Source organism: Pipistrellus hanaki (assembly GCF_964339955.1).
Source record: "Pipistrellus hanaki genome assembly, chromosome: 6".
NCBI lineage: Eukaryota > Metazoa > Chordata > Mammalia > Chiroptera > Vespertilionidae > Pipistrellus > Pipistrellus hanaki.
Window position 1 is genome coordinate 22918798 of NC_140508.1, and position 16310 is coordinate 22935107.

At 36.1% G+C, this 16310-nt stretch overlaps 2 protein-coding genes across 4 annotated transcripts in view; one reads left to right on the forward strand and one right to left on the reverse strand.

Moving 5' to 3' along the window:
- Positions 1-16310, reverse strand: part of MACROD2 (mono-ADP ribosylhydrolase 2) — a 1842294-nt gene that overhangs the window by 1569325 nt on the left and 256659 nt on the right. The window lies entirely within an intron of this gene.
- FLRT3 (fibronectin leucine rich transmembrane protein 3) lies at positions 349-14179 on the forward strand. 3 transcript variants are annotated; one of them, XM_084887388.1, is made up of 3 exons: positions 349-575; positions 8872-9075; positions 10652-14179. In XM_084887388.1, the coding sequence occupies exon 3, from the start codon at positions 10695-10697 to the stop codon at positions 12642-12644; it is 1950 nt and encodes a 649-aa protein (XP_084743514.1). In that variant the 5' UTR covers positions 349-575; positions 8872-9075; positions 10652-10694; the 3' UTR covers positions 12645-14179. The 3 variants fall into 3 exon arrangements, with proteins under 3 accessions (XP_084743514.1, XP_084743516.1, XP_084743515.1); XM_084887389.1 differs by having other exon boundaries at positions 399-575; positions 8872-9631; positions 10652-14173; XM_084887390.1 differs by lacking the exon at positions 8872-9075 and having other exon boundaries at positions 365-575.

Sequence of the window (16310 nt, forward strand, 5' to 3'; positions counted from 1 at the left end):
CTTCATAATTATAACATTATTACATAAATGATTAAATAAAAGGATTTTAATATAATACAGATGCTTAAAAAGAAGCATTTTTTTTCTTTTGTAATATTATAAATATGCTTCTAACATGCTTGCATTTTTTTTTTTTTTAGAAGCTTGCTACCACTACCTTGTTGTAGTACAACTTTATAGAATGTTGAGATCTCAGGCTCATTTTGGCTTCTCTCGCTCCCTCTAGCGTTTGCAAAGCCCATCTGCCTGATCATCCAGTTACCTCACTGAACGAGGGCTCGATTTAAGTCCTGCCCATCTATGACATCACCCCCTTCCTCAGCCACTGCGAGGTGAAGCTTTAACTTCAGACTTGGAGGTGGGCTGGGAGCAGTAGACTGGAATGCTCTCCCTCGCTCACTCCTCAGTGTAGGAGCGCTCCGAAGCAGGACAGCTCAGCCTGCAGCCGCCTGGGCTTTGTGTGCACTGGACGCGGAGCTCGGGAGCGGGGGAGGGTTACCAATCCAGGTCCCAGTCAGTGGAATTACACGGCGACAGCGGCAGTATATATGGAATTGCTTTTCCTCGTCTTCCTGGTAAGTGTTTCCCTTTTTTTTTTTTTTTTCTTACTTATAATTGTCCCAGAAAGTTTGCTTGGTTTTTGCTCTCTATAAAAAAAAATGACTGGGTACCACGAGGCATCCAAATCCAAATGTTTACTCTCTCCCCAGTTCCAGCAATATGCGTGCATGCCAGCCAGCAAGGAAAAAATTTGACTATTACAGCCAAATGCAAGAAGTTACTTAAAACCTCCATTCGTAAAAAAAATAAAAATAAATAAGATAATAATACACAGCTATGTTCTGGCTCTTGCAGTTACTATTTAAAGAGTCTTCTGGAGGGCATTAAATTGGAAAGTTAAATGTTAAATATCAAAGAATACAAGGCAGATTTTTTTTTTTTCACAGAAAGGAAAGCTAAAGGTCTTGCTAACTTGGTGTGTACTATATGTGTGGCATGATCACCAATTGCTGTTTTTACAACTGTGAAAGGAAATCAATAATCTCTCAGCCCATGAGTACGCAGTACATGAAAAGCATACATCTTGCTCACCGCGAGCTGAGCTACTCCTGGCGACTTCTTAGCCTCTGTAAGGATTCACAGCTACACCTAGATTTTAAAGCTGGCACTGCTATCCTGCCAGAGCCACTTCGGGCATTTCAGGCTTGCAAATCTCAACTAGTTAATTCGACTCGGAGGAGAGGGTGACTCGCTTCCAAACCCTATCTCCTCTCCTGCACAAAGCCAAAACCCATCGCTTGGGCAAATGCAGTATGTGACCAGCATGGTAATTGGCAAAGTCTACTCCGGGAAACTAACAAAGCTGAGTCTGGAAGCTATGCCTGATGTATGCAAGGAGTTTGGGGTGGTGGGGGGAAAATGAGTAGAGCCCTCACCAAATGAGGTACGTAGACGATCCATTCACTTGCAACTTATAACAGGAAAATCTTTTTATATTGAAAGAAATACTTTGATACAACAGAGCTTTCAAAAAGTAGTTAAATGTATCTTCTTTTAAAAAAAAATTTTTTTTTCCCAATGAATTAGGTCTGAAACAAAATGGTTGCACTGAGGTAAAGAGTGCAACAGGCCTGTATTTTCTCAATATTGGGGAGTGGGGATGTTTTTAATTATTTATTTATCATTGATATTTGCCAATTGTAGAACCAAATTCTCACATGGCTTTAAAAATGAGCTATTTCAAATTTTCTTAATAAGCCTATCTTCTCTAAAAGGCACATGTGTTATTTCATTAGCAGGAAGCAAGATGAATAAAATCCCTAGAAAAGTGAGTCAGTGGTAGCAATGCCTTTCTTTTATCGCTAATTGTATAAGCATGTCCTGACCAACATAAACATAAAGAATGAATTTGTTTTCAGATATGATCAAAATGCTGTCCCAAAGTGACAGATGACTGATACTTGTCTCTTTTGAAATGTGTAAAGAAGTTAATCTTTTAAAAGTAACACAAAATATTAATATTATCACTACTACTAATATTAATATATCACGGTTTTAATCTATAAGATTAGATTAGAGATATGGCATTTAGTTTGCAAATATATATGTGTGTGCACCACAACATATACACACATGCATACACATGCATTTATTAGCCTGAGATAGAAAAACAAGCTTACAAAAAAATATGATAGCACGTACTTAAGTAAAAGTCACATCATAAATTTTTAAATACGGAGATTCCAAAACACATCAAGCTGAAGGATCAGCAAAGATATTATTAAATGAATAAACATAATGATTTCATAAATACTGTGCTCCTGTCTGATACTAACCATCGTGCATTAATTGGGCTTTTCATTTCTCTGCTCCTCTACCCGCCACCCCCCCCCCCCCCACACACACACCTTTTAAATCAATTATGCTTAGGTTCAAAATGTCCAATTAAATAAATACTTCCTAAGCATTAACATTTGTGAAATACATAATTGGGCAGCAAATAAAGTTTTTACCAGAAGAAGAAAAACTGTAAGAAATTTTCTCATAACTGAATGTGGCAGCAAAATAAAAGGTATGTTTCTCTGGCTTTCAAGTGTTAATTAAGGAGCTACCAATTCTATCAAAACTTTTTCAGAGCTAAATGAGGCGGTGTGAAATAAATTTGGTTGAAATCTTGTGGCTGTCAGACTTTGTTAGCAACCTATTAATTATCTTTACCCCAGTTTCTTCTCTAGACTATATTGCCCAATCAAATAGAAACTCCAATTATGTTCAGCATCTCTCGCCTAGGGACACAAGACCCTAATGAAAGCTCAGTGTCTCCAGATGAAAAATACAATTATCAGCTTGAAACATGCAAGAGCACTGCAGAGAGGTTTGTCTGTGCTTTTCTTGGCCACGCAACCTAAGGCTGCCTCCTCTTTCTGGATGGTTTTCAATAATTTCAAACCCCACAAAAATCAGTAGCAGAGAACTTGCCTTGTTTTAATAACATGTAAACGTCTCTTCTTTCTGCTTTTTATTTTTAATATGCCAATGTTCATACCAATATTGAATGTAGTCATTTTTTAAATTAAAAAAAAATTGGTTTAAAACTGCCATTTCAGTTAATCTGAACTTTCCTCCCCTTTTTAAAGGTGGGTGGGCTGCTAAACAAAGAATGTGACTAATGGCAAGATCCAGAGCTAACGTAAAAATTCTGTATAAAGCCCCCCAAATATTATTTGATTCAACCAGTTTATTTTAATAGCATTATAAATAATTGTTGAAAGTCAAAGGAAGACCATCATAAATGAAATCAATGAGGAAAATAAAATGCAGTAAATTTCTCAAAGGCTGTAATTTCTTCCCTCCTTTTTCCCCCTCATTCTCCTTTTCCCTCTCACCCCCACCCCCTGCCCCCCACCTTTTGCCCCAGAGGCCTTCACTGTTCTTCTCAACGGGAGGCTTTGTTGTAATTAAACCAGAGAAAAACTGGCCGGCAGCAGCCCACATCTGACTTGTGGTTTCTGAAAGCAGTGTTCTGGTAGCGTGTACCACCCCCCAGCGGGCAAAAACTCTATAGTAAATCTCTCAGCAATATTAATTCTCAAAACTGCATTTTCCTCTTTAGAACATAAAAAGGGCTGTTTCTCAACTCCTTCTACCATTTCAAAAACTTATAAGTCAACAAACCAATTTCCAACTGAGAGATGGTTTGTAAATGCCTTCTGGGGAGAAAGAAAAAAAAAACCCACAAAACCCTTCTTTCTCTTAAGAACCAAAATAGAAATATAATTTCAGAAAGCATGTTCCAGTTTCAGAAAGCAGATCAGCCCGTCACTAAACTTGGTAGAACATCATACTAAAACACAGTTTTGAAAACCACGTTTATATCACACCCAAGAGGATTTTGATTTGTCTATCGACAAGAACACCAGAGAAAACAGATCTTAAAGGAAAATGAATGAAATATAATTTAAACAGAAGCTAAAGTTGCGTTTGTTTTGCATGCATGATCTCCTTCTGAGCCCCCAAACCAGGTGTCAGGAGTGTATTAAAAGCTCGCTGCAGGTATTAGTGTGCTTAAATGAGAGGAGGGAGAAATTGCTCTCACACTGACAGACAATGACAGCTTTTGTTCTTTATTCTTTCACTTTCCATGTGCACAAGTTACCGTGGCAACTTTGAAAAGAAAACCCACAGACCATATTTGGTTAAACACCATTTTTAAAGTGTGCCGCTGGGCTGTGGATTGATCAGTTTATGCATTGCTGTTTTGTTTGGTGTGTGTGTGTTGTATTTTTTTTTTCCTGTTACATTTGGTTTAAATCAATAACACGCTACTCTGACATGAGAAAACAAGGTGCTTTATGATCTTGGATGTTCTCACCAGCCAGCACCGTGCTTGGCACACAGTAGAGCCAAATAGTTGTTGCACTAGTGTATGGAAATCTGAATATTAGAAATTTTAAGCACAACAACCCAATTGTACTCACAGCACTGAAAACGGAGTTTCAAGTTTGCAATGGGAAAACATTTGCTTAACAAAAGCAAGCATGGTTTTAATTGCAGTTGCTCAAAGTCAATGCAAACTTAGAGCACGTCCTCTGCCCCAGGTCTCTACTGCTCACCTTTACCACTCTCTAAATCATTGTCTTTTTCAATCTTAGGAGTCTTAGTCCTCCAATTTATTTAGTCTGGCTTTAATATCATAAAGGGAGCAGCATTCCCTCTGACGGAAGATAACATCCCAGCGTGCCTTTTGGTTTTGAGGAGGCAACATTTAACTTCACAAGCCAAAATACATGAAGCAGAATTAGACATCATTTATCACAAACCAGTTGGGGGAAAGAATCAGTAACATAAAAGGCGAAGTGAAAATCCTTTGATTAGGAACGTTTATCCCTATACTTCATAAATAAAACAAGTTTCTTCAGGCTAGAAAGCAGCCTGGATAAAACCAACGTCTGAAAAGGCACACTTGCTTCTCTGGCTCTCAGCAAACCCTTCAGACTTCATGACTCTCATGAGGAGAGTTAGAAGTCCTTCTGCTTGCTTGGCATTAAACAAAAGAATTGGAACTTTCCTGAAATCTGATGATCGTGGAAAATTTAACTACCAGACAGGCTGCTTAGAAAGCATTTTGCTGTCACTATCAACTACCCTGATGTTCTCCAGTTTGTCAGTTTAACCATATATGTAGTTTATGTGAAATACCATGTCCTTATAAAGACTTAGCATTCGCAGGTTGATAATTTTGTTGTGCTTTTGCTAGCAGCAATTTAAGCCTTCATAAGTAAACTGCTTTCCTAATACTCTAGATTACCATTGTGTAAAATCCAATTTACCTAGAAATATTTGCAGACTTAGATAAATTTGATTAAGCATGTGGTTTTTCCTCAATCTCAAGGTTTTTACTCAAAATAATAATGCAGTTAACTTGGATTAAAAGTTCTACATGCCATTCTACTTTTAGATTTAATATTTTTAAAAATTGTCAGCATTAGGAAATCATTATCTGCAGCAAATCATTAAAATAAACTATCTCAAAACTATACTTGCTTTAAGATATTTTAAAATATGCAATGATGTCAAATAAAAATCAATTTAAATCAAAGGTGGCAAATAAAGGATTTAGGGAGTTAGCAATATCAATATATAATATAACCTTCATCTTCTAAGTGAAAATAAAAAACACAAGAAAATACCTTCTCATCTCATACATTCCCACCTTCAAAATCTTGCAGAGGAAATGAGAAGGAATCACATTAACATCTAGATTGCCCCAATTTCTTGATTTTATTTAAATACCAGTTTTCTACTCAGATTCAACTTCTTAAATTAATTTTCATAAAATATCTAAAAATGATAGCATGCTTATCTATTTACTTACTTTATTATGTTTATCATGAAAATAAATTGGAGTTTTTTTCAGACTTGATGATTACATTATAAATGCAATTTAGAAAAAAAAAAACTCCACAATTTTTATTTATAAAAATAACTGAATAAAAAAAAGATCCCTATTAAAAATTTGATTTACCAGTGAAGTGATTATGTTTTTCTTCTTTTTGCTGCAGCTTTAAATACAACATACTAAATTATTAATTCCACTTAAAAATAATTTTGAAACATCTCTTTAAGTAGCCAGGTCTCCATTTATACTTTTTCCCAAATTACCCCATTAACAATATTTTTTTCCTAAAAGGTCTTTTTTGTTGTTGTTGTTGTTCAGAAGTAATGGCCTCTTTCAAGCCTACGCAGACGGACGTAAAGGCTCTGAAGTCCACGTTGTGGAAACCTGGGCCACAGTGTCCATGCCGGTGGGGGTCATTTTTCCTTTCATCATTCACATTCACCTATATGTCTCCATGGGGGTGAATGTGTAGAGCCAGGACAGAGAGAGGGAAGTCTAAGCTTGGGGACAGGATTGCTTGTTTTGGGTGGAGAGATCTTTACAGCCTTTGATGTGCAAAAGCTGGTTAGCACTATAGTTTCAAATATAAAAGGGAAGGAGAAGATGTAAAAAAAAAAAAAAAAAAAAAATCAAACATGAATTGAACTGTTTTGAGCTCAAGTAAAGGGAATAGGGATCAGGGAGGGAATCTTCATGTCTGAAAGAGTATCCTTCTCTCCAGAGAAGCCTGTTTGATGTTTTTGCTTTTTGTTTTAATGCAGTTTAGGGGAGAAGAGAATGGCATTTTCCAAGAATTTAATGAGATTTAAGGCTTTCCATTAATCCCACATTATTACCACTGTTGTATTAATGGCAGCATAAGTTTACATATCAAACGGAGCAGAGGGAGCAGCTTCACATTGTAAAACAGGGAATATAAACACATTAGTCTTCCTTCTGTTCACACCATTTAGGATGATTTTTCCTTTTTGTATGCTAAGAATGTGTAAGTCAATCAATCAATATGTATATTTTTCTTAGAGCTTGATTTGGTGAAATATCTATAGATAGATATAATCATTTACTCTGATTATCATTAATTATCACCTTAGACATAATTGTGGCTGACCTGACTCTAACAATCAACAATTTAAAAATCTCCATTCATCAGCTTCATCTTCTCGAGTATGTACTCGAGTATGAGAAATGCCTGATTATTGGTAACATTTTAAGCAGGTTCTCACTTAAGATGTTTATATTGTTTTTTAATAAGTTTCTAATTCAATTTAACAAAAGTAATTGTTTTCCTAAGCTTAAATTAACCAAATTATTTTATACTTTATATAATTTTCAAGCTTATAAAACATTTACAGCAGAAACTTTTTAAAGTAACTTTTTCATTATAATTTCAACATTTTGGTTTTCCATTTTCACATACTGAAAAAGCAACAGTTTTCAAAAAAAGAAAAATGCACTGTAGAAATTCAATAATAATAATGAGCAGAGCCTTGAAGTTATTACAGTAAAACTTCACATTAAACCATAAATCATTTAAACATTCCTCTGTGGGCACATTGCAATACCCACTGGAGACTACTTTAGCCAACTGCTAACTGCTATTTTTGTTTTATGTTGCCTAAAAAATAAATTTATCTGCAACTGTTTCAAGTTTTCTTTTGTTAATGCAGTTGATGGTAGCATTGGTTTCTGATAACAAATTAAAATAAACTAAATTTTCCAAAACAACCAGAAACACAAAATTTGGCCTTGTTTAACATCCACTTTCAGTCATGTTTGAATTCTGGAGCAGATGCTATCCTGGTTGGATGCTAGGTAATTACAGGGGAAGAAGCAAATTGCTTCTGCTTTTTTTCCTTAATTTCAGGGTCAAATATTTCCATGATACTCAGATGTTCCCTAAATATACAGAAAGCCACTGAACAGATAACCTTGGATTACAGACACTGATCCTACCCACCTCCCCCATCCACCAAAAACAAAAAACAACAACAACAAAAACACACCACTTCATGTATATTAGGTAATGGACAAAGCAGTCATCATTAAAATCAGCAATCTCTTAGGTCAAGTCTTCAGTCTTGTTTCAGAAATGAAAAATACCCTTGTTGGAATTTGGCCTGTCCATATTGGAACCTAGAGAGAAAAGCCTTGTCAGGTCTGATATGCTTTCCTAATGTTCATTCCAAGGATACTGATGGAAATACTGTCCTTTCTACTCCAAACACAGAGTTTTCCCATTTGCTAAAATAAAATTATATTCTCCTGAAAAGCAAATTATGACTTTTGGCCAAGAAAACCTGATAACTGGAGTTTTAAGATCATCACCTCAAAAACCCCTCCAAGGAGGAAGGTGATGGAGTGTACATTCTGCACTTGGGACAACTGAGGCCCACGGGAAGAATGAAACAGGGCGTTGAGCAAATCAAAAGAAAAGTGTCTAAAGTAAACTTTTTTCAGCTCTTCAAGTTGTGGATTGTATAATTTTGTAAAACCATGTCCAGAAATGTTTAAAAAGTCACCATGGTGTTTCTGTAAAAAAAAAAAAAAAAAAAAAAAAAAAAAAAAAAATCCTTGTTTTGTATTTACTCACCTCTTTGACATATAATTTTTTTTTATGTCATTTTATATTTAAGATTTAAAAGTGAACTCTCAAAGATTGGCCTGACCTGAATTCCAAAGCCATGGAAGGGGCTTACAGCCTCTTAAATGAAACTTTGCTCTGTGTTTAATTCAAAGTGACATTAATGAACAGTTAACAAAGTATCTCTTTGGTGACAATCTCAACTTCATCTCTTTATTGATATAATAAAATGGGAAGTAAAAAACAAAGAGCTCATCTTATCCCTTTTCACTAACTACTGTGATAAAAGGTGTTTTGCTTAAAGGAAAAATTAAAGTTAAATTTCTAGGAATTCTCTCTAATATGTTAAAGTTCATTATTAGAAGTTCATTAAAACATTTTACTTTCACAGGAGATGCTCAGACCCAGTGTGTTTTAAGGAAGAGAAATATAAAGGAAATCTATTATGCTTCTTTTTTCTTTTCCATGAAGAATATTTGAATTAAGTTTCCTTTACCTCCTAAAAAAGAATACCTGTTCTTGCATAACGTGACTACACCAGATATTCTAAGAAAGCAGCAAGAAGCAAAAGCTGGAAATTGCTATTTCACAGCAGGTAATCATACCTCAGGATGTAGCTACTGTACAAAGTTTATACTTGGATAACCCTGGATGGGAATAAAGGTGGGGGGTAACTGCCTGAAAAACCTATTACTATACAGGCCTTAGCATCATGAATGGCTTTCTTCATGAGGATCTGAAGTTACTATCTCTGAACACATTGCACAGAAGAGCCAATAAGAATTTCAAAGAAAGCAGTTTCCACTAAGGGAATTAAGCTACACAAAAGAAACCTTCACACAGAAACTCTATCAGAAAGAAAAAAAAAATACATAGGAAGCCATGTGTTCTACATGGTAACAGGAAGCTGAATTGTTTCTGGCCCCCACTTTAATGAGCTTGCCCACCATGCTGAACCACAGCTGGAATGTTCATTGACAACAGCAAGCCTGATCTGGAGGTGTGTGCGTCATAGGATTACTTGAATAAACAGTGAAGAGCATTTCCAAGGACTAAACAAGAGTTTATAAGTCCCATCCCCTCACCAGGAAAACAATATATGTGCATTGGATTTTTCACTCACGCAAAATTTACTCACATCGTTCAATAAGGTAGGAAGTCTTTTATGTTCATGCCTGAAATTATAAAGGCCAATTGATAGCTAAATGTACAGAAGAAATTATATTACACAATAGATCAGTCTGAACCTATAATTCTCCAGCCAATTGAGAACGTTGAATCATAATCTAGATTAGAACTTGAAGAAAGATAAATGCATTGTGAAAACATATTATGAGATAAAATATAATGAAAAAAAGTGCACAAAGCCATTAAACCATGTAGTACAAAACATATAACAAAGTGGGAACAATGGCAAGACTTAGTGTAACATGACATGGAATTTCATTAGTTGGATGCATTAGCTATGTAATTCATTCTTTCCCTAAAGTAGGTGGAGATTTCTTCTGCTTTTCTTGCTAGAAATACCAATCTAACAATGTTTAATAAAATAATAAAAGAAAAAGAAATAACATAAGTAATGAAAGCAAACAATTAGCTATACTGGGATTCAAGATCTCAAAAGGTGTGTACCTATTCTTAAATAGTAAAAGAATTGATTTTTTTTACTACACTTTTCTATTCCTGTACAGTCAACTTCACAAAAAGTAGACCAAAAATTGGTTTTTAAAAACAGTAACATTATTATCTTTAAATGAAACAAATTATATTATTATGTGTAAGTTCATTCTGAATATTAAGAAAAACATAAATATTTGATCAGCCTGGTCAGTGACTGGCTACAGAATTGATATCAAATGAAAATGCTTTCAAATATTCAGCAAAACTTTAATTATATTTAACATTTCAAACCAAATGGGTTTGGGACATGATACTTCTTAATAAATATCGGAAACATTTAAGATAGCGAGGTTATATGATTGTGTTCATTGTTTGTTAGGTAGCAAAAAAAGCCCCACAAAATCCTACGCATGCAAAAAAAATTTAAAATATTAGAAGTGATTATAGATATTTTAATTTCCACATCTATTTTGAATATAATCTGAAGTATGCTGATCTGATTGCTTTCTGTCTTTTTTTTTTTTTTTTTTTTTTAACTCACTGCATTGCAGGGCTCTGAAGCTACCTGGTCTAAAGACCTCAACACTGCTGACCATGATCAGCCCAGCCTGGAGCATCTTCCTCATTGGGACTAACATTGGGCTGATCCTTCAGGTGGCACCTCTTTCAGTTATGGCTAAATCCTGCCCAACCACGTGCCGCTGTGATGCGGGTTTCATTTACTGTAATGATCGCTCTCTGACATCCATTCCAATAGGAATACCAGAGGATGCTACCACTCTCTACCTGCAGAACAACCAAATAAACAATGCTGGGATCCCTTCAGATTTGAAAAAGTTGCAGAAAGTAGAAAGAATATACCTATATCGCAACAGTTTGGATGAATTTCCTACCAACCTACCAAAGTACGTAAAAGAATTACATTTGCAAGAAAATAACATAAGGACCATCACTTATGACTCACTTTCTAAAATTCCCTATCTGGAAGAATTGCATTTAGATGATAACTCCGTCTCTGCTGTGAGCATCGAAGAGGGGGCATTCCGAGACAGTAACTATCTCCGACTGCTTTTCCTGTCCCGTAATCACCTTAGCACAATCCCCTGGGGTTTGCCCAGGACGATAGAAGAACTACGCTTGGATGATAATCGCATATCCACCATCTCATCACCATCTCTTCAAGGTCTCACCAGCTTAAAACGCCTGGTTTTGGATGGAAACCTGTTGAACAACCATGGCTTAGGGGATAAAGTGTTCTTCAACCTAGTCAACTTAACAGAACTGTCACTGGTGCGGAATTCCCTGACCGCTGCGCCAGTAAACCTTCCAGGTTCCAACCTGAGGAGGCTGTACCTTCAAGATAACCACATCAACCGGGTGCCCCCGAATGCTTTCTCTTATCTAAGGCAGCTGTATCGACTTGATATGTCCAACAATAACCTAAGTAATTTACCTCAGGGTATCTTTGATGACTTGGACAACATAACCCAACTGATTCTTCGCAACAACCCGTGGTACTGTGGGTGCAAGATGAAATGGGTGCGGGACTGGTTACAGTCACTGCCTGTGAAGGTCAATGTGCGCGGGCTCATGTGCCAAGCCCCAGAAAAAGTGCGGGGGATGGCTATCAAGGACCTCAATGCAGAACTGTTTGATTGTAAGGACCGTGCAGTGGCGAGCACCGTCCAGGTAACCACGGCAATACCCAACACGGTGTATCCTGCCCAAGGACAGTGGCCTGCTCCAGTGACCAAACAACCCGACATGAAGAGCCCCAAGCTCATTAAGGATCAACGAACCACGGGGAGTCCAGCGAGAAAGACCATTGTAATTACTGTGAAAGCTGTCACCGCTGACACCATTCATATCTCTTGGAAACTTGTCCTCCCTATGACAGCTTTGAGACTCAGCTGGCTCAAACTGGGCCACAGCCCAGCGTTTGGATCTATAACGGAAACCATTGTAACAGGGGAACGCAGTGAATACCTGGTCACGGCCCTGGAGCCGGATTCACCCTATCGCGTCTGCCTGGTTCCCATGGAAACCAGTAACCTCTACCTGTTTGATGAAACTCCTGTTTGTATTGAGACTGAAACTGCACCCCTTCGAATGTACAACCCTACGACCACCCTGAATCGAGAGCAAGAGAAAGAACCTTACAAAAACCCCAGTTGGCCACTGGCTGCCATTATTGGTGGGGCTGTGGCTCTGGTGACCATTGCCCTTCTTGCTTTAGTGTGCTGGTATGTTCATAGGAACGGGTCGCTCTTCTCGAGGAACTGTGCATACAGCAAAGGGAGGCGAAGGAAGGATGACTATGCGGAAGCTGGCACTAAGAAGGACAACTCCATCCTGGAAATCAGGGAGACTTCTTTTCAAATGTTGCCAATAAGCAATGAACAGATCTCAAAGGAGGAATTTGTAATACATACCATATTTCCTCCCAATGGAATGAATCTGTACAAAAACAATCACAGTGAAAGCAGTAGTAACCGAAGCTACAGAGACAGTGGTATCCCAGACTCAGACCACTCACACTCATGATGCTGGAGGACTCACAGCAGACTATGTCTCGGGTTTTTTACAACCTAAGGGAGGTGATGGTAGGAACCCTGTTCTACTGCAAAACACTGGAAAAAGAGACTGAAAAAAAAAGCAATGTACTGTACATTTGCCATATAATTTATATTTAAGAACTTTTTATTAAAAGTTTCAAATTTCAGGTGACTGCTGCGATTGATGTAGTGGAGATGCCTGAACACAATTCTATATTTTAGTATTTTTTAGTAATTTGTACTGTATTTTCCTTGCAAATATTGAAGTTATAAACCATTTACTTTGTGTTCTACTGAGTAAGATGACTTGTTGACTGTGAAAGTGAATTTTCTTGCTGTGTTGAACAATCAGGACTGCATTCACATGAGATCCTTGTAGTATAAGCACAGGCCATTTTTCACTTTGGTATTAATAAAATGTAAAAAAAATAATACCTGGCTGAATGAGAAAAATTAAATTTCAAAAAATATTTATGAATTAATGTTCCAATTATTAAATTTGTATTATCCCAGTTGTTTTCAATAAATCAAAAATATGTGAAGTAATGGGCAATATCAAACTTGCTGCATATCTCCATTTTCAGTCTAAGGAAACTAGATATCCTTAAGAAAGCAAGTATATCTTCTGAACTGAATACATCAGCTGGCTTAAAAGGAGTGTGAGGTCTGTTATTAACAACACTTTGAGAATAAAGGACTTCACAAAAACAATCAAGTAAGCATGTCTCCAAGTTGGGGGAAAAACTTGTACTTAGAAAAACATAAGAACTTAAACTTGAATAGCATAGTGAACACAGATATCAGAATTGCATTTTGGTTTTGCCTATACCATTCTCATTTTTGAAAAGTGAACTCTAAAGATATAATTGTTAGTGTTTATAATGTTTTTTTATTACAAAGGATGTCAAACAAACCTTATACATATTAAAAAGGTAGCATAACAATAAGAAATTCCCCTCAACACTGCAGAGAAAGTAGTACTTTAAATAAGTGAGCATTTAAAAGAAAAATAAATACTATAAATCAAACTTAGATTCTGTTTAAGTGAAATGTTTTGACACTGTACATAAATGTTCAATTTACTTTCACAACAATCAAGATTACTGCCCATTACTATCACTGTTTTCCAGATATTACATACTGGTAATGAACTTGTAACATTTCTTTCTAGCTTCCTACTGAATTGTGAGCTATTACTTGTTTAAAAACCACATCATTTTCTGTTGCCATGATTTTTTTTTCCCAACAAAAAAACCAAAGTGCATTGTACGCCCTTTGGCCAGTCTTGTATGTGCCTTGATCCAACGCTACATGTATTCAGCTTCTAAAATTTGACAAATTTTTCATACTTCCTTAAATATGAAAAATTATGGTCTTATTGCTGAATAAAACAAAAAAAGTACAAAATAGTTGTGCTTGCTTTTTCGGGATTATGTTACTATCACTAAAGTATCAAATTGCCCAGCACATCAGTCTAAGTACCCCCATGTATTTTTCTAGGCATAAAAATAAAACATTGGCTACAAATAAAAAAGAAAAATAGCAGTATCTTGAGCTTGTGTATCATTTTACTTTAAAGAGTTCAGTGTTTCATGCATAAATTAATTTCCTGACAGACTTTTGAAATTCTTTGCTTATTCAATCCATTGATGGAAAACTTCAGGAGAGGTTTTGTGACCTTTCTGGTTTGTACCCTGCTGCCATTGTCTTGGCAGACACTTTTTAAGGTGTTCTTTGAAAAATTACTATTTTTTAAAATAGCGTTGGTACTGTGGTTTGGCATCAGAGGACTTGAAATCTCAGATGTACCACTTACCAGGTATGTACTTAAATATAAACCATTTATTCTTCTTAGCTTAGTTTCCTTATCTATAAAATGGGGTTATTAATAGCACCCACCTCACAGGGTTGCTGTAAGGATTAAGTGAGGTGATATGCATGGAAACTGTACAAATGTTGAACAAATTGTAAGTTACTACTATTTGGGTCAAGAAAAGTTAGCCAGGTGTTCCCAGGGTTTTGCTAGATATTGCTCTTTCTTACTCTGCTAACGAATCTCTCTGCTGCCTAAGTACCATCATTCATTATTCATTTGCCATCTTCAAATGTTTCCCAATATTTTCTCTTTTGATTCTTGTTATGGGTGTCAGCTGTTTTCTAGGAATAACGTCACAAAAATAAATGTGATTAACTTTAAATATAGGAAATATTTTCTGAAGGAAATTTGACTTTGCTTTCAGAGGTTTTTGAGTAGTTTAGATGCAGTCCTGACTGAAGTCAGGGATAGAGCTAGATGGTTCCATAAAGTCCCTATTAACCTACGAGTTTATAAAAAGCCAAAAGCCAGAGATTATATTGACTATTTTCCAGTTAATATATCTGGAAAATTTTGTCTTCCTGTGAATTTAATAATTTTGCCCGGGATAAACCAGAACCATGTCTTGTACCAGAGAGGTTAAACCTTTATTCTTTAACTAGGCTTGCTACAAAATCCAAATCCAAATGCTTTGCTGAAAAAATAGATATCCTTTCAATAGAACAAAACCACAAATCAACTTAAAGGGCACTAAATTAATTACAGATACATTTTCATATATCCCAAATGAAATAGCCACAATTTTTATTGATCAGATACTAACACAAAACTAACACAAAATGTAGTGAAAATATCGAATCCTGAGTATAAAGATTTAACAGGAACACAACTGGTGAAGTCACACACACACACACACACACCAAAAAAAAAAAAAAAAAAAGAGGTAAAAAGCACTCCCTTGCTGATTGTTTGACAAAAATCAGAAATTGTTTTTGGTTGCAGCCTCTAGTAACCACATTAAATCACTGTGCTTACACTCTGATTCCCTATTAAAATGACACTGCGCTCTATATTTCAACAAGTCTGAGTTAGTAAAAGTATTCCCCTGTGACAAAGGAACTACTGAAAAACTCTGCTTTACTAACTACAGTTTCTGACTAAAGCATATGGTAAAGTCACATGCCAATGTGACAGTTTTTATGAGGAATCCAAAGAGACCCACATGCTTTACAACACCTGAAGTGTGGGAGTTAAAAGAATCAATCCACCGCTATATTTAATATTAGCTCATCTTCTGCTGAAAACAGTAGAGGCATTTAAAATTTTAATTCCTTTCTCCTACTTAGCATGATTAGCAAAGCTTAATTTAGCATAGTTCTGGAATTAAAGCTTCTGCACTTTATGCTTTTGGATGTTGGTTAAATTTGCAAAATATAACTCATGCTTATTCTGAGAGTGTAGAATGTATCTACCAATAATCCCGATAGCCAATGACCTTCACTGAGTGGTTTCTATATTATAAATAACGAAACCTTGCCTTTAAGAATGGTATTGTGTAGAGGTTGTTAGATATAAATATAATCTAATGAAAGTTTACTGTGACTGCAGTATAGAAGAAATAATTACATCTGCTTGGATGAACAAGGAAGACTTCATGAAGGAGGTAAAATTAGGGATGGGTATTGGAAGATATAAAAGCAAGATGTATTGAAAGAGAAAGCAAGAAAAACAGATACTACCTGGCCAGTATTGCTCAGTGGTTGATGATCGACCTATGAACCAGGAGGTCACAGTTTGATTTCTGGTGCCCAGCTTTCAGGCTTGATCCCCAGTGAGGGG